The sequence below is a fragment of the Cucumis sativus genome, chromosome 3 (assembly GCF_000004075.3).
Source record: "Cucumis sativus cultivar 9930 chromosome 3, Cucumber_9930_V3, whole genome shotgun sequence".
In the NCBI taxonomy this organism is placed as follows: Eukaryota; Viridiplantae; Streptophyta; class Magnoliopsida; order Cucurbitales; family Cucurbitaceae; genus Cucumis; species Cucumis sativus.
This window is the reverse complement of record NC_026657.2, coordinates 9659603-9683208: the sequence shown is the minus strand read 5'-3', so window position 1 is coordinate 9683208 and position 23606 is coordinate 9659603. Positions and strand designations below refer to the sequence as shown.

Below are 23606 nucleotides of genomic sequence, written 5' to 3'. Positions count from 1 at the left end.
TTGCATCTCTAAATTGTTTAAAATATGTATATATGTAGGTAAAAATTAAACATTAATTCATTAAATAAATTTTCTATCCAATAAATGTTTAAACATTAATTCATTAAATAAATTTTCTATCCAATAAATGTTTAAATTTGTAAATAGATGCATCAAATTAACATTTCAACTTGACACATTAATCGTACCATGCATTACCAACAAATTCCAAGACCAAGAATGATGAATTATATATCAAAGAAGAAATATACAAGAAAGTTTATAAACTAACAAAAGAAAATACTAGAGAAAAATCTTGAATGAACACGTCATAATATTATAAAATAGTTTTAATTTCGTGCTCCATAGTCTACCAACCTATTCGATTGTTTAGTTCTATTAAATTCAGTTTTATATCTAACTAATGAATTCATTAATTTTTAAAAATATTTAGAATCTATTAAAATTATTTTTAGATTTTTTTAATTTAAAAGATTACTAGTCACAAACTTGAAATCTCTTAAAAGTTTTAAATGTAAAGATAAATTCAACTTTTGTTGTTGTTTGTGAAGGGTAAGTTTGCTAATTATTTTGACAAGTTTAGAATGTTTTTGAAAAATAAAAAATAAATTGTTTGTCAAACTACAAGTTAGAAGACTTGTTTCTTTGATCAAAATATAACTGTATATATATATATATAAAGAACAATTCCATTACAAGTTGAACTGTTATTTCAAAAAAATAAACAATATTTATAGTCATAATTAATTAATTCAATTTAATAAATGAAATCCACTTAGTAGTTTATAGTGTGAGTGCAAATTATTTAGAGCCAACACATGTGAAGATTCTTTTATTCTTTTCTTTTTCTATTTAATGATTCCCAATCACAAGCTTATAAATTTACATATTAATTTTAAAATATTGACTTTTCTAGTCAAAATTTTTAGCTCAAACATAGTCTTAATTAATATAGAAAATAAAATTAATTAACGACGATAAGAAACTACAACGACTAAACCACATAAAAGATGAAAAATTAAAGTTGCACTAAACTTGAAAAAAAGAAAAAGAAAGTGAAAAAGAGAAAAAGTTTTTAACAAAAACCTTCAAACTTCTGCACTTTTTCATTATTATCATATTACTTTTAAAAGTGATGTGTGTATATATTTGAATCATTTTTAACTCTTACATATGTTACACATCAGAGATTGTATATGAATAATTTGATATAAATTTTTTTTAAACTTTTATTTTATGGATAGTAAAATAACTTAATATGGGATTTTACTTTTGTTTCATTTTAGTAAGAATTTAAGACTTGGATTCATATAAGATATAAAAGAAAAAAATATTAATTTATCAATTTTTTTCTAACAACACAACAAATCTTGTCTTAATACAAACAAGATTAAACAAAAAATTCACGAAGATAAAAAATGAGAAGACATGATGGAAAATATAATCATCATTTGTCCTCTTGTCTACCTCTAAACATCTCAACTTGAACATGATTTTAGACTATCTCAACTTGAACATGATTTTAGAACAAAAACAAAAATAACCAACGATGGAATTAGAATCTTTAAAATTAACTCAAATTCTTCTGAGAACGTGAAGGATAGAATAAATGAGAAAGATTGCATTACATGATTTAGATACACAAAAATTCCATATAATATAATCAACAAAATTTAATGAACATATAATTGATATAATTGTTTTTGCATCAAAATTACATTAAGATCAATAATAATACTAATAAAAACAAATCATTCTCTCTGCTCCTTGCAGATAATGATATGTAATTGGGATTAAAATTCCCACCATGAGACACTCGTGATTATCTTCCTCATAAAGATGATCAAATTGCAGCAAGAATCATATCATCAAACGATCCCCAAAAACATCCAAATTTCTTTGCCAATTTTTTGTTTCTCAAATCCAAATCCCAATTTGGTCTTTTTTTTTTCTTCTTTTTCTGTTTGTTTGGCTGCATAGAAAAAGGAAAAATTCCATCTTTGAAGAAGAAAGATCCTCCCCGAGCAAAAAACAATTAAAATCTTAATAATAACAATCCTACATTCTGTTCTTCTTTTTCTTCTTCGATAACCCAAGCCTTCAATTTTTTTCCTTCTCTCAATCGATCCTTCCATTGATTTTGTTCTGATTTCTTAAAATATTGTTTTTCTTTATGCAACACATCCTAATCCCTTTGCTTCTGATCCTTTCATGATTCTCAATCGTTTGCACGATGACGTAAACATTCTGTAAAATCAAAAACCCATTTGAAATATCAGATCAATTTCAAATTTTAAACAAATTTCCTTAAAAAATTAATAATAATAATAGTAACCAAGAACTTACTCCCATGGGACATCTCCAACCAACATCCAATCACCATCTTTATCTTCATAAGTTGGTACATATTCAGATCCTTTATAGCCTTCTCTCTCAGAGTATTCACCTAAAGACAAGAGGAAAAAATATTCAATAATCATTTTAATCAAAATTTGATGTGACAAAAAATAAAAATAGAAACTTTACGTCGGATAAAATTAATTAATTCAAAATATACATACCTACGGTGAATTTGAACATGTCTTCTAAAGTTTGGAGGAGTACAGGGTATCCTTTGTATAAACTAAGATCAATTTTTCTCAAATAAGGAGCTCCATCCATGCTTACTTTCACAAAATTTCCACTACTCTCCTGTGCCGCCGTTGTCGCGGCCACCGTCGTCGTCTTCTTCCCTTGAAGGCTATTTCTTCTAAATGATTGAACCGGTGGCCATCCCACAATCTGAGCCCTATATAACATAACCAAAAGAATAAAATTAATAACCCATAATCTAAAAATTATGAATTACAACTAAATGAAAATAAAAAAACCGAAACATACTTGGAGGGAGGTGGAGTGTCAAGTGTGGCATCAGAAGAAACGGATATATTTGATCCAGAAGAACTTTGGTTGGATTCTGGTAATAGTAATGGTCTTTTGTTGATTCTGATGGATTGAGGTAGTTGTTGATCTTGTAATTTATTTTCATCGAGGCCCGGTGGTCCAAGGCGGAGCTCCGTCGCGTCGAGGTTTAACCCATTTTGAAATGCCATTGTTCCCAAATATGGCCTTAAAGTTTGAGTTTTCTCTCGTTTGAGTATTGATTTGGTGGAAGGGGGAATCGGAAGTGGTTGTATTTTTATAGAGAAGGCTTAAAAGCAAAAGGGTTATTAATTAATTTATTAAAGAAAGAAAAAGAAGAATGAATAAATTTGAAAATTTGGGTTTGAATTGAGGACAAAGGGAAAGGAAGCTGTCGGTAGCAAAGGCAGCAACTTTGAGGCAAAGGGGACAAGAGTGGGACATTAAGGGAGTCTGCCCACGAGGAAATGGGGGAAGTGAGAATAAACGGGTCAGATTTGTTGAGTTAGATGAGTGGGGAGAGATCTGGAGCGTTGGATTGTAGGACAGCCCCACGTGAAAGGGGTCCACATTCATTGCCATGTGGGACACCAACCCCTTTGCTACTGACCTACCAATTAAACTAATTATTCTTTTCTTTTTTTTTAACTCCCTTATTATTCTCTTTCTAATTTAATTCACGTTTAAGGTGTCGCTTTTTATTGGAAAACTACCCTCTTCTTTAACTTTATTATTTCTTTTTCTCTTAATTCAAACATTTTTTATTTGTATCTAAAGTTACTTTTGGAATTTGGTTCCTTCCTCTTTACTTCATTACTACTTTTTATTATTATTATTATTATTATAAGTCTTAGTTTAAGATATATTTATTGACTTTATCTTTTTAACAAGTATGTAATAGTGTAGAATTCTAGATATATTATTATTTCGAGTTTGACATTTTTGTGCAAAACAGCTACATAATCAAACCCATTATTATTGTTGTAGAGACTTGATCCCATCAACTTGTGTATTAGTGTATTGATGGAGGGCAAGTACTCAACAATAGCTGCCATCCATCTCTAACTGGGAAATCTTGGAGGCATAGTTTCAAGCTGCCAAAGGCAGAATTTTAGTGAATAATAGCATTGTTCACCACAAAAACCTTTAACAAAATTCATCATACCCCCGAGGAGTCTATCTTTTATTCTTATGAACTATTTTAAAGAATAAATACTATTTTAACAAAACAATGATTGTGGTTCTTTTAGTATGTTTTATCTTCATTTTCACATACTTTTAAGAAAAGCTCGTTGAAAGTTACTCAACATAGAATTACTCTAAACGAAACATGCTTATCTTGGGAGTTTCTATGATTCAACCATTGAAAATAAATGTGCACTTTCTTAATATATGTAGTAATTATCAATTACTTTTAACTACTTTTCAGCTATATACTATTTCTTTTTCATCTAGCATGTGATATGAATTTATTCAAATATCAAATATGTAGTACATTTTTTGAACTAGGATGTTACAGTAGTATTAATATACTACAAATAATCTATTATCATTACTTTTTTTTTTTTTGTTCACTAACATTTATTTTAAATGTCGACGGACTGTACACAATTTTCGTTGATATAGGGCAGCGACTACTATTATAGATGTTAATTCTGGTGTAAAATAACTAAAATTGAATAGTGTAAATGGATGGATGGAAATCAACAATTTGTTTGGTTAGACAAAAGGACATGAGGAATGATCGATGAAGCATCAATATGAATAGAGAGAAAGAAAGCATAATTACTACGAAACTTCTGAAAGAACAAAAATCTCTCAATAATTTTGGGATATTAATTTATGAAATGAAATTAAAAGAGAAAAAAAATAAAGAATAGAGGTTGAGGTTTGACGAGTTGTCTGTTGAAAGAGTATAAATGAATGGTAATTACATTAAATGTTTAGCATGTGGTAGGCCAAAAGAAAATTAAAAAGGCTGTCTTAATCTCATTTTTCTTATGGCCCGACATGTCGACCTCCTATTCCCCCCTTTTCACTTCTTACTATTTCCTTTTTACTAAAACTTAATTAACAAAACATATCATATATAATAACACTAACACACATCCCCACCAAATTTGAAACAAATTTGATTACAATAAACACATTATGCTTAAACTTCTCTAACTTAGATAATTAACCAACTTGAAACTCCATACAAACGACTCCAAAAATGGATATTTATATTGTGTACTTTAAATTACTTAGATGATGATTCATTAAGGTTGATGGGTGTCATACCTAATATTCCACATGGTTTAAATTGAGCCAAGAGGGGATTTTTAGTTTATGTAATAAAAATTACCGTCCATTTTTTTAAAATTTTATTTTATTTAGTCGTTTTATAATTTTAAATATCTAAATTAGTTAGCCATATATTCTTGATAAAAAATGATTATAGTAGTCTCTATTATTGTTTGTGATGATTAAATTTTCAAAAAAAAAAAAAAAGCTATTTAACATCGTTTTTTTAAAATTATATATTCAATGAAAATTATTGATTTTTTATTTTTTTTATTTTAGTGACTAATTTGGATAAAAAGAATTATTTTAAACTAACAATAAACTAAAGACTAAATTTATAATTTATCAAAAATTGCAACTCACTTTATGGTTGTTAATGTGATTTTCTAGGCCACAAGAAATGTTATGTGTTTTGAAAATATATTATTTTTCATTTTTATATTATTGAAAACTACAAATATAATTGGCTAAGCAGAATATCTTTTGCACTATATATATAACTAAAAGCTTGATGGGTTCTTAAAATATTGATTACTACAAAATTAGGGTTTGAATGAACTTATTTATTGAAGAAGAAAAAAGTTGTTTAAACAAGTCCTCAACAAATTAAAATGAAATTTTATCATATATAGATGCTAATCCAACAACTAATTTAGTAGGCCATTTTATTGTTTTCCAATTTTTTTTAAAAAAATGCTGTTCAATCCAAATAGACATATAGAATCTAAATGAAAGAGATTGGACACAAAATGGAATTTGATTATTGTGATATATTATTAAAGTTAGATTGGAGTTCACACCTACTGTTTCCTCATCAATAATCTATGTAACTAAAAAATACACAGTTTAATTACTTTAATTTCTAAATACTGTTATAAACATAGGCCAACGATAAAGAATAGTGTTAGAAACTATTTATAAAATATAACAAAAAAAAAACATTTAACTAAATTTAGAGATGGATGGATTTTAATGTATTTTGAAAATAGTTTCAATAATTTATTGTTTTTTAAAATGTCCGTTTCTATATAATATTATTGTTTTTTTCCTTTTCCTTCTGGATGAACTTTTCTCCCCACTCTTTAGTAAAATAGGTAACTTTATTAGGCCATTATTATAAGTTTTTCTTTCTCTTTAATTTTCATCTCTTTCTCTCTTTGCTTTAAAAAAGGGGAAACAAAGGGAATGAAAAGACATGGCTTTATTACAAGGGGACTTGGGGCAGGTTTTTGCCATTAATAAAACAAACAAAGTTATTTACAATTTTCTAAGCTGTTTCACCATTGTTGGGTAAGGGCAGATCTGCCATTAATTTTCTTGAGAGAGGGGGTTGAGGGGAAATAAAAAGAAGAAGAAAATTTTTGTGGCAAAGCAAGAATGAAGAGCAAACATCAGATTTTAATTTTATACCTTTACACCTGTGTGGAAGGTGAGCCAAAAGCTTGGCACTTCCTCAGAACAGAAGATTCAATGGAGAAAGATATGGAAATATAGTATTGATTATGAATTAGATTTTGGTCAATTTATGAAGGTTGGAATTGATTTGACTTGTCATTATTTAGGGTTTGCTAAGTTAGGTTTGGGCAGACTTTTCTTGATACATCACTTTGATGCATTCAAATTTAATTATATATGTACCCTAGCTAGCTAGTGATTCTTATACATTCCTTAATTTTGATATTTCATATATATAATATCTCTCTCCCTTTGTTTATTGATTTTTTTTAAGGAATGGTTTGAAATGTTTTTGTGGGAAGCTTTCAATGGTGTAAATGCAAACAATATTTTCTTTTCTATATTCTTTTAAGAGGTATTTTATGTGTGTTTTTTTGGGGGTTAATATGAGGATTTTTTAAAATAATTTTGAGGTGGGAAATGCACTGTTTTAGTTGATGAATTTTTTTTAAAAGTTAAATTCTAAATATTTAGCTCGATAATATATATTGTCATATTATTATTTAGGGTGACAGATAGGGTTTAATGAATAATTTAGGGCATGATATGAGGATTCTAAGCGGGTGTCATTTTAGTTGAGATGTTAGGGTGCATTTTTTGTTATCCCTCTTCCTCTAATTTGTTGTTAAAAAAATTATGTTTAATGAATAGTATTTTATTAGTTGGTCAAATATCAATTTTGTATTTTTGAACTTGAAAGGTTGTATCAATCATTTAAGCCATAAACTAATAACCATATTAATTTAAATCTTTAACTTTGAACTTCATATCAACTTAAACTTTAAACTAATAATTGTACAAATTTAAACTCTAACTTTCACAAGTGTGTTAAATTAATCCCTCAAATTTCATTAGTATATCCAAATAAAACATAATTAAAGATTTAAATTGATATAGTTATGTTATTAAGTTCAAAGATGAAACCAATACACACTTACGAAAGTTTATGTTCTAAATTGATGCAACTATTAGTTTGAAGTTTAAATAGATACTATTTTCAAAGTTTGTTGATCGAAACGGTATACATATTTTTTTCGGTACGAGTGTGAGTTAGGGAGGCAATGGGAAGTAATAAAAATCCTTTAGAATCAAAATGTTTTTAATGATTAAAAACACTACTTTTGTTTGGCAAATATTATTGATGAAATAAATGCAAAATAAAGTTTTAAGCTACATAATAAGAAGCATTATGGTTTAATATCTTTACTGATACAAAACTTGTTTTTGGGTGGTTGATTAAAAACTAGCAAATTAAAGTGTCACACACTAGTGGTCATTTTTCAAAACTTCAAAAATGTAAAATTAAACATAATTACATTAATAATCCATTAACTTTGTGGATTAAGAAGGAACTCAATCACCCAAAACTATCAACTAAAACAATACTTTTTAAAAATGTCAAACATAAATTGAACTCACAAAACGACATATATACAATTGATTATTGAACTTAAATAATATATTATTTCTTTAACTAAACCAAACAAACAATATAGTACAGTACTACATGGTAAACTTAAACCTAGTTCATCTAATTTTAACTTTTTAATATATTAATTTACACACAAACTCAAAATGTTATCGAACTCCGAACCAAGGCAACAAAAGGTTAAGACTTTTATCAACTCCATGTGTCAAACACTAGTGCCTTAATTACTCTATTGGCTTAAATTACCTAGAGTTCATCAAAATCAAGAATTAACCCCACTAACAAGAAAAGAAAGAAGGTACAAAATTAAGGAAGGAAACCCAAGAAACAAAAAGGAGGAAATTAGATATGTAAAATTAAGAGACAAAACACACATGGAAAGATGAGAAAAACATGTGTTGTTGGAATAATATGTGCAATAGTAAAACAAGAACAAGAACAACAATCAACAATGTCCTTCACCCCATTATAAACTTCTTCTTTTTTCATATTTTAAAAATTGTATATATATTTGATGTGGGACTCGAATGTTACAACAACAGCTAGGGTGTGTGTGTTGTTAATGGGAATGGAGAGTTAGTGGAAAAGCTAAGAATTTAAAGTGCATTAACACTATAGAAAGAGGAAGCAAATTAAAGGCATTATATATGAATAAGGAAATCCTCTTTTTAATTTGGACTTTTAATTTTTCTGTTTTTTTTTTATAAATTTCCAGCTCATATTATAAAGTCGGTGTTCCTAACTATCCCTTCTGGTTATGTCTTCTCTATGTCTTCTCTGAAAAAAACAAACTTAAAGCATAAGATGATTAAATATGTACCGACATCTACAACTACATCAATCAACAATAATCTTTTTAAAATTCCCACTTTAATAAAGTTTCAACCAATTTAATAAAGTTTCAACCAATATCTTCAGCATCTATTCATCCTTCATATCTTTTGTTCTTCTCTATTTCAACCCTAATTAACTCAATTCCCTCCTACACATAAAAGTGTACAGTAGAGACCAATGAAGAGTAATATAAAAAAACAAAACAAAACAAAAATATTTAAATGCATGTAGTTTTACTATCAACCTATTTAGTTACATCCACAGCAAGGAGGGTGAGAAGTTTGAAAAGAAACATAGAACGATCGATATAATAGTTTAAAATAGAAAATGAAAGAGTAGTTCTTATATAATTCTTTTTTATTAATAATATGTAACGTGGAAGAATCAAATCCTATAACCTAGACAAATATTATGTCAATCGTGATATGGTGTATTATGACATTCTCATTATATAAAATGTACGTTTATAGAATGACTAAACTAAGAGCGTCAAATAGAACATATATTGAAGAGTAATTTTCATGAATAGTAATTCTACCAATTTAAGGCTATAGAGATCGTACTTTATTTGTTTAAGAAGACAACATACGATAGCCTTAGTCCATCACATTTGTGATTATGCATATAGAATAATAATATTTACGAATCACACATCAACGAATAAACTAAAACAATATATAAGTTACAGAAGCTTTCATTTTCTATAAATTTTGTTAGAGCTGGAGTTGTATGGAGTTACATATTTGGTGTATAGTTGGTCATTTGTATAGTTCATTAGTTTGAACTAGGGTCCAACGTCATTATTCGTTAGTTAGGGAGATAATATGTCACTAGTTATGTGTATTTAATCACATGTTGTGAAGAATGAATATAATATGCTCAAATTAAACTATTCTTCTTTGTGTGTGATTATGTTTTTCTCTAAACTTAACATAATAATGTTAAACATGACAAATCGTTTTAAGTTTAAGAGTTTTGATTAATCAGAGACAAGACACAATGGCTTCTCCTAATAGTTAATCTCTCATTTTCAATTCTTCTTCATATTTGATTATTTAAAGGAAACACACACTTTTCAAAAATTAGCATTATGGTATGGATGATAATGCATTTAAATTCATCCCCACAAAAATCTCTATTTAATTTTTGTGGGCCAAGGTGATGAATTCTCTATAGAAAATTGAAAAGGAATTGGTTTTCTCCCGAGGAATTATATTTTGATTTAAGTTTTATACATGAATAAAAATATCATTAATTATCAATAAAGTTCCTATTTAAAGAGAGAACTAATTCCACCTTCTACGACCAAACAAATTTAAAACATTATACAAAAGTTGAAATTTAGAAGGGATTTTCTAAATAATGGAAGAAAAAAAATTCTATTTACATCCCACTAATACATATACACACATAAATATACATAAAATGTAAAAGCAAGAGAAGAGAGAGTTTGAAAGTCCGAGTCCAATTAGGGTATGAAATTATAATTATGTATTTATAAAAAAATTAACATAAATTGTTCTCTAAAATTTTTAAGTTGTTTTATGATAATTAGATGACCAATTGGATGGAAGGGCATGCCTGGTTTTCTTTTTGGCTAGAGTTGGGTCCAACCTCGACCAAACATCCTTCTTTACTTATATTTTTTTTTGCTTAAAGTCTTGCTTTAGGTTGGGCATGCATGAAACATATCCTTTAACACACGCGACACATGAAACATATCATTTAACACCGGCGACCTTCAACCTCGGTCTGGGACACTGGTTTGGGTTTGACCCAAAACAACTTCTTTTTGTCGACTCACCTCGATTTTTAGTTGTCAATTTCAAATTGCATTATTCTTTTTCTTAACTCTATCATTTATAAATGTCAATTACACATTTTGATCCAAAATCACTCTTAATATATACTCCTTAGATAAAAGGAAAAAAAACACTTATAACGTAAATCGCTAATATAAAAGTAATGATGTAAATAAATCCATGTACATACGAGTTTGTAATAATAATTATTTTTAACAATCCTACCAAGGAGTGTGTATCATATATGTATAGCTATAACATAAAATAAAATAGAGTAGTTGAAATGTACCAGCTGTGTGTGTGTGTGTTTCCCTTCATTTGCATCGAATCTTTGGCCATTTTCTTTATAAACAAAAACCACTTTTATGGGCATTACCAGCTTCGAAATTGCTATTTCACACCAAGTTCCCTGAATGTTCTTCCAATAATATTATTCAAAACGTATCATATCAATATCATTGCACCAAAAACACACCTATTTTTTCCACAACAAAACCCCTCACTTTTTAGATTCTTTTTCTGTTCTTTTCTCTTACAAGGATGTCATATGAAAGACTATTTTGGTTGACTCTTTCTTTTTTTTTTCCTTCCTTAGTTCAATAATCGTTAAGAAGATGTTTGTGCAATCCCATTCATTAACTTAAAAGTTTTAATATTATATAGTGATGGATATATACCCGATAATGCAAGTCTTTTTTTAATAAGACTAAGTTTTTTTAGATTTATGAACTCTAATGTCATAGATGTCATAGATGTAGGAGGAGTAACACTTTTATTTTATAATTTTTCTATGTAGAAACCCAAATTCTCACAATATACACACACACATATATATATCTATACACACATACAAATATATCTATTCATATATATAATATCTTCTTAAACTAAACATGTCATATTTATATATATATATACCACCACACTCTTTCTAATCTATTAATTGAGGAACACATGAGCTACACTAAATTATGATTGTTTATATGTTAGACATCATAACTCCATAACTCTATAACAGCTTCTGTTATCTATAAAATAATAAACACACAATTAAGAGTAATAAAAACTGAAGAAGTTGTAAAAATAATAAAGAAATGGAAGAAATTTGAACTCTTATGAATGAGTTAAAAGTGTGATAAAAAGGACGAAGTTGTGATATATAAAGCTTTGAAGAAAAAAAAAATCGTAGATGAAAATAATAAAGACGCTGTTTAAAACATGATTGAACTATTTAGAATATGGAGGGCGTGAAGAAGAAGAAGAAGAAGAAGAAGAGAGATGACGTGTGGGGACGTGGTAAGGGTTGCATGTGTGGGGGTCTGAGGTGGTAACTGCACAACTTAAAAGAGGGTCCCACTCAGAATCAAGAAGCCACACGGGAGGTACGGCTGGACCCCTCCCCGCATCCCATTCATTAACTTGGAAGTTGGAGCCCTCGTTGCGTGCTTGTCCTCATCTCCCTACGACACGTCACCAAATCAAATCCTTTATTTATTAATATAATTAATTATGCATATTTATTTTTTGCGGTTTTTAAGGCCACTTGTTGGGCTCTCACCCAAAGCCCACTTTCCTAACACACACACTCCCTTCCTTTCCCTTCTGTGGACCCTTTTTTCCTTTCTTTAACTTCTATTTTTCTTTGTTTATATAGATTCCTTCTTCCACGCGTTTAATTGAGTTGGGTTTTTTTTTTTTTTTTTTAATAAAGGCACAAAATGATTGATCAAAGTGTTTCAATTGAATTAATTCATTCTCTATAATTATTTCGATTCTATATTTGTTCAATTTAAAATAGGTATATGTGCATGGTTTTTGGTATTGTTATTTCATTAAACCTCCACTATCAATTATCAAGTATCAAATACCTATTTACTTGTGAACATCTGATTTGAAGAGAATTCTAAATATTATCTAAAATTTCAAACCATTTGAAGGGATATTGGAAATGGGCCTGAAGAAGAATGGGCTGAAACGATAAGAAGAGCCCAAGAACAATGTCGGTTGAGAAAGAGGGGGAAGAGAGAGAGAGAGAGAAGTGGCAGTTGTCATTATCAAATAGGAATTTTTGAGGGAGAGAAACACAGCACAACTCATACGTCAATTATGTTCAAAGATTCCATGAATTTGATGTTCCCGCCGCCATAACCACCAATTCGATTTGACAATCAATTACTCTCAAATCTATATCTATATATATAATATATACTTTTTTTTCTTCTTCCTTTTGACAAATTCTTAACCTTTCTGAATATTACCAATACAATATTATTCCTTCATTTTCTTCTTATTATTTTTTTCTACCCATTTCCCAAGACATAGCTTAAACTCAAAGGACTGTTAGTTGAATATGAAATATAACTAGGTTTGATTCTCTTAATTAGGACCAAATCTCATGTTGATCAATATTTATATATAAGGACACACAGCTTGAGTTAAGGGTTTTGATGAATGTATCCGCCTCATTAAACCCATGTTTGATATGTACATGTATCCTATTAATTTAGAACGTTCTATATATATAGTTTTAGTTTTGAATTCAATTCATGATAATCTCATTGTTTTTCTTTTATAAATAATGCATCTCCTTCTTAATTACAATTCTCAAAACCCACCATTCAAACAAATATTATTCAATAGTTTAGACTTGGTTTAAAGTTAAAGAAGAACCTATTATCTTAAAATATTGAATTTTGTAAGTGTTGCAAAAAACTACTTACAAATATCTAAATTGAGTTTGTGTAATTTCAAAATAAATCTTACTACTAATTCTCATGCACGAGAAATAAAATATTTATAATTTATGAAAGGAAGTTAATAGACACTTTCCTTTTTCAGAAATTAAAAATAAACAACTAACACTAAAGTATATGAAAACCATAACAGTATTGTAACCTAACTTTATAATAAAAGATATGAATGAGCAACGAAACAAAGCTTAATTTAGTTAAGACTCTTTAATCAACCTATCTCCCTCTAAATCTAAATACAATAAGGGGAATTAAAGCTTGAGGGACCCTTGGAATTAATAGACATGAAAACGAGACATCTTTTTCTTCTCTCCCATATAATAATGGTTGGGAGACTCGACCTACCGACTTCGTGGTCAACAATACAAGTGACTATCGAGCTACAATTTTTGTTCTATGAAAATAAGATTTAGGGTTTAGAGATATGAAAGGTGTCAAATATAACAATCAAATCTAAAATATATAATTAACACACATATATAGCACAACGTAGAAGACTTTGCACATACACCAAAATTTAATTAAATTGATCAATTTATAGAGTGTAGACTATGTGTATGATAATAGAATATAAGGTATGATTGATAGATTTGGTTATAAACTTGTATGAAACTTAATTGTTATGGATAGAAGAAAAATGGTGTTATTTTTTAGTTGAATAATAATAAATAGAAAGAAAAGAAGGTAGGGGCATAAAAGTAAAAAGAGAAAAGAAAGAAGGGTTTGATTTGATTATATGATTAATGATAAGAAAAATGTGTAATGTGTAATGTATATTGACTAAAACACTAAAAGGAAAGGGGGTGTCCTGGTCAGCCCCACCCACGGTACCATTGTCTCAACTTCTACCAACATTTGGAATATTTTGTTATGGTGCGTCCAGATTCTTTCTTATTTATTTTTCCATCCCTACACATTTCATTTATTATTTGCCCCTCCATTCAATTAACCCTAATAACTCCCACTTTAATTATGTCTCCATTTCTATTCATACACCTTACAACCATCATTTATACTATGTCTAACAAAATATATATATTTATTTATATTTATATTTCCTCAAACATACAAATAATTCATGATAGTAAAATTAGGATTTTCATTTACACTCATGCCATAATATACACATCCAATATTCTTTGGTTTAGATATAAAGGTATTGTCTACACGACTTACAACATATTATTAAATGAAAATTTGTACGAGACCGACTAATATGACAATGTTTGTTTGGAACCTTTGGTTGGAGGGTAATGTATAGGACTACTTTTAATGATTCCATCTACGACCTTTTAACAACATTTGAGAAGATTCACTGGTCATGCCTTTACTCTTTGGTCTCTACTAAATTTAATCTCTTTCACACGTATGACGATGTTGCTATAGTGGCCCTCAATTGAATAGTTTCTTGATAACTTAGTTTTTTAATCGTCAGCTCTCTTCTTTTATGTTTTCCACATACACCCCTCCATGATAAGTATTGTAGATATATACAACACTACTCTCTCTTCGTCACTCGTGAGTTTAAGAATTTGTAGAGCAAAAGGTTCAACATCAAGTAGAGATCAATGTTAAATAGAGATGTAAATGACATTTTGCCGATTCAAATACAAGACCATATACTCTAACATCATGTTAAAATCACCACACCAATCCAAAAACTTAAATGGAGGGATAAATTTAATTAATAGTCCTACTCACTATTAAATCACTCTTATATACTTAAAATCTTAAAAGGATAATACTTTGATGCATCTTAGGATATACACTATCTTTAATTATGCATTCCCTTCTTAACACTCACTAAAAAAGAATTAAAATGTTTCAAAAATAAAATGTGAATAATGATTGAACAAATTTAGTGGAATGCATGAAATATAACAAGTGTAGTCTAGAATGCACATAAGAACCAATTTATAAGTATATATTTCTAACTCCAACATGACCTTTGAGCAATATTTTAGTTGACATGTAGATCATGTGGCTTAACTAGATATGAATTTGGCTTATCACACTTATCACAGTCCAAACAATATGAATGATGAACACCATTTAGAAGTACTGGTGAACTCAATAAATGTTTGAATCTCAAATAGGTATTATAGCTCACTTTATGTTTGAGACTTCAATTATATTCATTAGTGTTTCCAACTTTGAAACCGTGTTTACTATTTTATACACCTAGACTAAAAAAGTTCACCTCAAACACAAATTATTATAATGTATAAATTATATAATAATTAATCAGTCGAACGTTTTAAACAACAACTAAAGCTTTGTACTTTGGGGTCATGGTTGAGCGAGAGAGATAAGAAAGGGGAGAGCTGTTTGGGAACGAAGAGGAGGATAACCATAAACATACATAAGGACGAAAAACATTACATGATTTTGACTCGCATATAAAAGATATATATAAAAGTGAATGAGTGGGAGATATATAGTGGGGGCTTAGAGAGTAGTGTGTTTGATGAAAGAGAAGACGTACGTGTGGTTAGGAAGGCATTCACATCAGAGATTTAATAAAGGATTGGTTAGAGAAGAAACATTGTGAATGTGTATATATGTGTGTGTATATATATCAAAGCTTTAAAACAGAGAGAGAGAGAGAGCAATTGAGGGGCTTTGAGTTTTAATTTGAGAGAGCGACGTTGACAGAGCAAGGTTACCTGCTACCTTTACAAATGTTTCCTTCTCTCTCTTCTTAGATGTGACTTGTCTCTAACTTACCACCATATTCTTTTAAATTTAAACATACCTCCTCTCTTCTATTCAATAAACCCTTCTTCTTGATATTTTAGCTCTAACATTTTTTTACATCGTCTCATGTTGATGAAAACATTTACGCGTTTTTGTAGGAAAATAGATAGACTAAAATGAACGTTTTATGTATTTGAGATTGTTGTGTTTGTTATTGAGACTATACGATCAATTTGTGTGCAAGAATTTTGTTAGACTATAAGTCAAGGTTATTATTATCACTTTAGAAATGCATGGACTAAAATTGACTTGTGAAATAATCATGAATGAACCAATAGTACGCATTTATTTGAAGAGGTTTTCACAATGTGGTTGACAGTTTGTATTGGATGTTTGTAAAAGAAGAACACGAACTGAATCCATATTTTAAGATTACCATGAGAATAGTCATTGCGATCGTAACCTCCTTATTGAATATTATATATTTTTTCAATAAAGATGTTTATAAGTAATATATAAACTAAAATAGATAAAAGGAAGAAATTATTCAACGATAACTTTAGCTCATCCTAGTGTGTGTTTTGATTTGTATATAAATGTCATATATGGAAATGACTGGCCATTTATTCTCTCATCCTTTGTTTGTTACCTAATATAATATTTGTTTTCATCCTTTAAGCCAATAGAGTCTTCATATTTTCACTTTATCGGATTATCAATTCTCAATTATAAGAGATTCTAGTGTCCATTCATGATGGTTTAGAAACACAGTGGTCTGTTTGAATTGATTTTTCAAATTCCTTGAAAGACAAGAAGTATGGTAGAGTGAAAAAAACATTTTATAATAAAAAGCTAAAAGAAACGAATGGAAAGTTGTGTTTGGTTCAATGTTTTTGGTGGTGCTAATACAAAGAATGGTTGTTAATTAACATCATGATTTGGATATGATATAAATGTGTACTAGCTAGAGTGAGATTTAATTTGGAAAGAAAGGGTGGGTGTGTGTAACATTGAGAGGTTGGGTGGAGTTGAGTACATGTGATTAATGGTTGACTAATTGGAATTAGAAGAAAAAGATATGATGAATCATAATTGGAGGCAAAACCATGTTACCTTGGCTCCCTCCAAAACCAACCACAACTTGCCCAAATAAAATCACATAATATAAGTTTTTAGGGGAGAAGAAGTCTCAAGATCAACGGTCCTATATTTCTCCACGTGGCAAAATCCCATTAGTGAGGGAGCTTGATAAGACATGCACATGCAACCACACGCTACACAAACTTCCACGCACCTTAATATTATTTCTCTTCTCCTCAAACACTCCCCAACCCCAAATTTCCAAATTATCAATAACATAAAAAAGAGAGAAAGGATCAAGAAAGTGGCAAGCCAAATTCTAAAGCTCTCAAATTTTCTCTCCCTTATTACCGGAACAACAATTTTCCATGGAGGTTAGCCGCAAAATGGTCAACATGCTGGAAACTGATCTCTGCCTCGGCCTTCCCGGCGGTGGCGCTGAGCCGGAGACTCCCAAAGCTAATGGAAAAAGAGGGTTCTCTGAAACTGTTGATTTGAAACTCAATATCCAATCTAAGCCAGGAGTTACCGTCGATCTCACTCCACAGAATAATGATACTTCAACTGATGAGGAGAGTCTCATAGCCTCTAAAGATCCTGCAAAGCCACCTGCCAAGTATGTTTCTTTCTATCTTTTCGATGTTGAGGATAATCGTTATCCTTCCTGATTATTATTTAACTCAAACGTTAAAGCTAATAGATTACGATAAAAATCTTTTTTCAAGTATGTTGTTTGATTGTATATGGGTGAATATTTTAGGGCACAAGTTGTGGGATGGCCACCCGTGCGATCCTACCGGAAGAATGCGATGTCCCAAAAGAGCTCTGAAGCCGGAGAAAAAGGCGGAAGCAGCGGCGGTTCAGCTATGTTTGTCAAAGTTTGTATGGATGGCGCGCCTTATCTGCGAAAGGTCGACCTGAAGATGTACAAAAGCTACCAAGAGCTCTCGAACGCCTTGGCCAAGATGTTCAGCTCCTTCACCATGGCCGGTTAGTTTTTTTTTGTTCTTAGTAGTACTTGTGAAGATGAGTCTCACTCAATTTTTTTTTTTCAGAAACAGATTATTACTTTACTAAATTAAATATGAAATGAGATAATATTAAAGTGAGATGGTTTGTTATTAGAAATATTTTAATTTGCACTACTTAGTTATCTCAACATAAAATACAATATTTTCAATATGGGTATTTTTATTAGTTAAGTGAATTGTTTATAGTATTTTAAACATGGTAGAGAGATTTATGAAATGAATTAGGTTAGATCTGGAAACACAAGAACCCTTGATGCCAGAATATGTGGGATCATTTGGAATCATTATCAAAGGCACATTACAGCCTAGCTATGATAATGCTTTACTATTATACTTATTATTAATTATTTCTCAAAAATAATTATTATATGTTTAGAATTAAAGAATTTATTTAATTAATTAGCATTCTTTTTTTCTTTGGGGGAAGTGTTAATGATAATGTTTAATAATAAAATGTAAAGGTGACTATGGGGCCCAAGGAATGATAGACTTCATGAATGAAAGCAAGTTGATGGATCTTCTGAACAGCTCTGAGTATGTGCCAACTTATGAAGATAAGGATGGTGATTGGATGCTGGTTGGAGATGTACCTTGGGAGTAAGTTCTTATTCCAACTAAATCCTTCCTTATCTCCATAACCAATCAACCCCCCGCATTTATACAATTTTACATCCATTATATTAATTATTCTCTCCTAATCCTGATATTAATTACATTTTAATCCACCTTTTTTAGGATGTTTGTTGATTCATGCAAGCGCTTAAGGATAATGAAAGGATCAGAAGCTATTGGACTTGGTATGTATATTATTATTTCGTCTAATAGTTTTCAAATATAGGAAAATTTTACTTTCTATCGATCATAAGACACTTATAAATATTTATCTAAGCCTGTTACAATTTTTTTTTTCAATATCTTTGTGATTTAAAACAATTATTTTTTTTTAATTTGTTGATTAGTCATGAGATAATGGTAATTTTCATAAATCAAACCATGCACTATAAATGTATATATTAAAGAATTTGAAATTATGGGGTTCATGATATCGTTACATTTCATCATGATCAATTTTTTTAAAGTGTCATTCAATAAAGAAAGTACATTGAAACCCGAAAGGGAATTAAAAACCTTATGTTAATAATAAAAAAAAAGGGTTTGATAAAGAGAGATATATAGAAAAGAAAAAAGGGAAGAAAGACGAAAGAAAGAAAGAAGTGAAGCTTTTTAAACCCCTAAAGTTAGTTAATGTTAATTTCAGCCCCAAGAGCAATGGAAAAATGCAAAAGCAGAAGCTAAAGAGGGCGGTGGTTCCATGATTTGGTCGACCCATAATTAAGCAACAAAGAAGGAGGCAAGACAGATGGATCGAGCATATGGATCTTGTTTGATTGCAATATCTGTACTTTTTTTCTTTTCTTTTTTTTCTTTTTTTTGCTTTTTTTTCTTCTTTAATTTTAATTTTTAATGTTTTATGATTCGTATATAGATATTAAAAGAGATTTGGGACATTAATTAATTTGTAATAGCCAACAAGGAAAAAAAAAAATAAACTCTCTCTCCTAGTACTCTGTCTGGCTGTTTGTTTGTTTTGCTTTTAAAATGTCTGTTTAATTATTACCCAAAAAAGAAAAAAAAGAACTATAATGGGCTTTGCTTTTTATATGCTTTGATCTCTCTTGTTAATTATTATTATTGTTATTATTTGCTTTGTTTTCTTTTGTGTTGGTTGGTTGTTAAAGATTATTTTGATTCCTTTTTTCTTTTAAAATGTATATTGTGTATAGTTTATTGTGGCTAAACTAAGGTACCCATTTGTGTTCAATTTTTTTTCTGATTTCCCTACATATATTATTGCATATATTGTGATTTGAAGGTGTGGAAGCCATTAGGGTTTTCTTTTTTTTTAAAAAAAAGTAAAAGAAAAGTTTTTTTTTTTATTATTATTATTCTTTGGGGAACATGAGCATGTGAATGCTTATGAAGATGTTTGATTTATTATATGCTTATTATGAGTTAAGTTTGTTTTGGCTTGCCCAAGACTAACCCAACAGCTGAAGGGTAAAAGGGTCGTTTCAACAAAAATATTATTTAACTATTGATCTCTAATATAACATCAATAATATTCATAGGTTTAATTACAAATTATTTTATTGACATGTTAATATTATATATGAGGGGGGAAAAGAGAACTTAGCATTCATTAGTCTTCCATATTAAAGATAAAAGGTAAGAGAAAGCATATTATTTTACATGATTATCCTAAATTTTGATAATTATCTATTTATTTTAAATTTTGTTGTGAAAATTACTAATTAAATTTATGATGGGCTTTAATTCATATAAAGTATAATTAAATATGATTAATAATGTGTGGAGATAAAGAAGGGGTGGAAGTGTTATCCATGTTTTTGTTGGAATTATGATGATTGATCGATGTGAATTATTATAAATAATTGATAGTGGGAGCAAAATTGTTTTAGATAAACTTCGTATAGTTCTAATCAACTCTTTAGTGATTTACACATAAAAAAATTCCAATTATTATTGTCAAAAGAAATTGCAATTATTTTTCTTCATTATTACTTTTTTGAATTATATATATATATATAGTAGGATAGAGTTTTTTTAGGTATATTGTCTTTGGATGTTATGATGGAGTGTTGATCACATAAAATGAGAGAATAATTTCAATGTTTAATTCAATTCCAAAACCACCATTTGGATATTAACGTGTATATAGAACGTGGATAATTAATTAAATAGCGACATGACTACTAAGGGAAGAGAGAAAGGTATACAACTTGAGATATTTGGATGCACCATGCCTTCTGATCTTTCGCTCGATGTTTTTTTAGGAAAAAAACGCTATGAGATTCAAAGAAGAGAAAAAAAATTAATAAAGAAAAATGTATATTAAATCGAATAAAATTGGGCTATCTTTATTTTAAAAAAAAACCCTAAAGTTGGAAGAATATTAAACTTTACAATAATTATGTTCGTAAGAGTTTACGTCACAAGAATAACTATACAGATTAGGTTAAATACACATTGAGTTCATAGGCTAGTTCAAATTTGTTTAAATTTTTTAACATTGAACAAATATTTGTATATATAAGTCACTGTAAGATATATATTTGATCGATTAATAAGTTTTGAATATCTGCATAAGGTTTACATTGGCCTTGATAAATGACCATTCATATTTATTATATCAAACAAAATAAATAAAATTAAACAAAACAATATGTTTGTACTGCTATGAACGTAATGCTAAGTATTTAAGTGCTTAATGATACTTATAAATTTTAAGTATTTTTAAAAGGACGAAATAAGTTCTTGATGAGAAAACATAAATATAGACATTATTTTTATAATATAACTTACTAATAGTGATTTAGTCGTTGAGGTAGATTTATTAGCGTTTACTTCATGATTAATTTAGTTAACTATCTTATTTTCTTGTAAACTTATAAGTAGTCACTTCCACATCGTAAGTTGTTATGGACCTTTTGAATATCATATTTAGATTCATATATTTGGATCGTGTGAAGTTGGCACGCACATACAACCTCTTCAACATGAGTGCATTATTAGTGTTTACACCAAAATCATCTAAATTACTTGATACAACTCTAACATTTTTAAACTATCAATATCACATTTGAATAATCTAATTGATTTTGAACTTGCGGAAACTTTTCAACATGATCACACACTAAATTCATTATCTTGTTAGTATAACTTAAGCTATCAAAGTATTTTGTTATACAATATAGAAAAAGGTAAATTACTACAAAGTTGATATCGTACATTTTGTGTGTGTTTTGTTTGTTTGACTTTGATGCTATGATTAATATGATATGATTTAAAAACTTGTTAAATATGTAATGTAAACCCATATTTATGAAATTAATAGGGATGGATGCTACTGCTAGTGTTTTCCAATGTATATACTAAAATTAAATGCCTAAATAACTTCTTCAATTCCTTCCTCCCATCTCACTGATTTCTTGGATCTGACGCCCTCCATTTATATAATAAATTATAAGAGTATATATTGTATAAATGTTATTTCTTCTATTAAAAAAAAAGCTATTGAAACTATATATTTTATTTAATTTACGCAAGTGGAGGAAATATTTTAATAATCTAAATACATAACTCACAAATATGTCTAAGAAATAGGAGAATTGCATCAGGTAGCCAAAATAATTAATATATTAAAACCCATATAACATCTTTTTCAATATTGCAAAGATGGCAAATTATGTTGATTTTTTAATTGCAAATCTATCCTCAATAGTTTCAAATACATACACTTTCCATTTTCTTCCTCCTTGCGACAACCAATCCAAATTCATTTTCTTTCTTATTTGTCTTTGCAAAAAATGGTTGAATTTGAAGCTGATTTTGTGAAAATTCAAGCTTCGCTTTCTCTTTCACTTCCCCGGTCCATCGACTATGAATCTGATTTGGTTAACGGGTGGAAAATCAAACCGAAATTGAAAATACCAACCACTTAACGAAGACTCTTATCAACCGGAATTCTACCCCGAAGCCTAATCGAAAATACCCATAACGGCAACTTCAAAATCTCCCCTGGATAAATTTGATTATATCTCTCTAGGCGTGTTGCAGCAGCTTCTTTTTTATATTTGAAGACCCTGAATGATGAAGATGATGATAGTTACAAAATAATTGCCACCCATGAAAAATTTGCTTAAATGTTGTTAGGCATAATTATACAATTGTCATTAACTTAAAACACCTAAATATTTTGTAATTAACAAATGTCCTTGGATGTAATGTGATTACATTGGAAGTAATCTATCTTTCTCATTTTTGTAATTTAAAAATTCAACTGACATAACCTAATTTAGTTGATTTATTTTTGTTAATTATGCAAGTGAATGCGAACATTTATTTTTGGGGAGAAATACTTATTAATGCGAAACTTATTATTACATGTACATGTATAGGTATATAAACATGATATGTAACGTTTTATATTATAAAGATAACATTATTATATGTTATAATTCTTGCGTATCTTTAGTCTCCTTTTGTATCTCTCCCTTGTCTTCTGCCAAAGAAATCGAATCATGTCCTCTATAATTTCAACATCTTTATTTTTTTATTTATTATCATTATTTGTTGGAACTTGAAATCAATAAGAAAATGTCAAATTTAGTTATAGAATGCAAACACTTGACTCTTAATAGTTATAAAAATCAACCATTTAGAATAAATGTGTCCAATGTCAAACACCAGTCTGAGACATTTACTTTTATTTGTGAGATGTAACCTTTAAATCTTTCTTTTCAAAGATAGATAATCTTTC

General features: G+C 29.0%; 2 protein-coding genes across 2 annotated transcripts; one reads left to right on the top strand and one right to left on the bottom strand.

The window, feature by feature from the left end:
- Positions 1-1583: 1583 nt before the first annotated feature.
- Positions 1584-3168, bottom strand: LOC101218824 (auxin-responsive protein IAA4). The gene is made up of 4 exons (XM_004134055.3): positions 2881-3168; positions 2562-2788; positions 2347-2446; positions 1584-2247 (listed from the first exon to the last, which is right to left on the bottom strand). Exons 1-4 carry the CDS (start codon positions 3090-3092, stop codon positions 2172-2174), a joined length of 615 nt encoding a protein of 204 aa, XP_004134103.1. The 5' UTR covers positions 3093-3168; the 3' UTR covers positions 1584-2171.
- Positions 3169-17448: 14280 nt separating this feature from the next.
- LOC101217325 (auxin-responsive protein IAA14) lies at positions 17449-19927 on the top strand. Its single transcript, XM_004134048.3, has 5 exons — positions 17449-17850; positions 17995-18224; positions 18727-18862; positions 19001-19062; positions 19524-19927. Exons 1-5 carry the CDS (start codon positions 17603-17605, stop codon positions 19559-19561), a joined length of 714 nt encoding a protein of 237 aa, XP_004134096.1. The 5' UTR covers positions 17449-17602; the 3' UTR covers positions 19562-19927.
- Positions 19928-23606: the final 3679 nt, after the last annotated feature.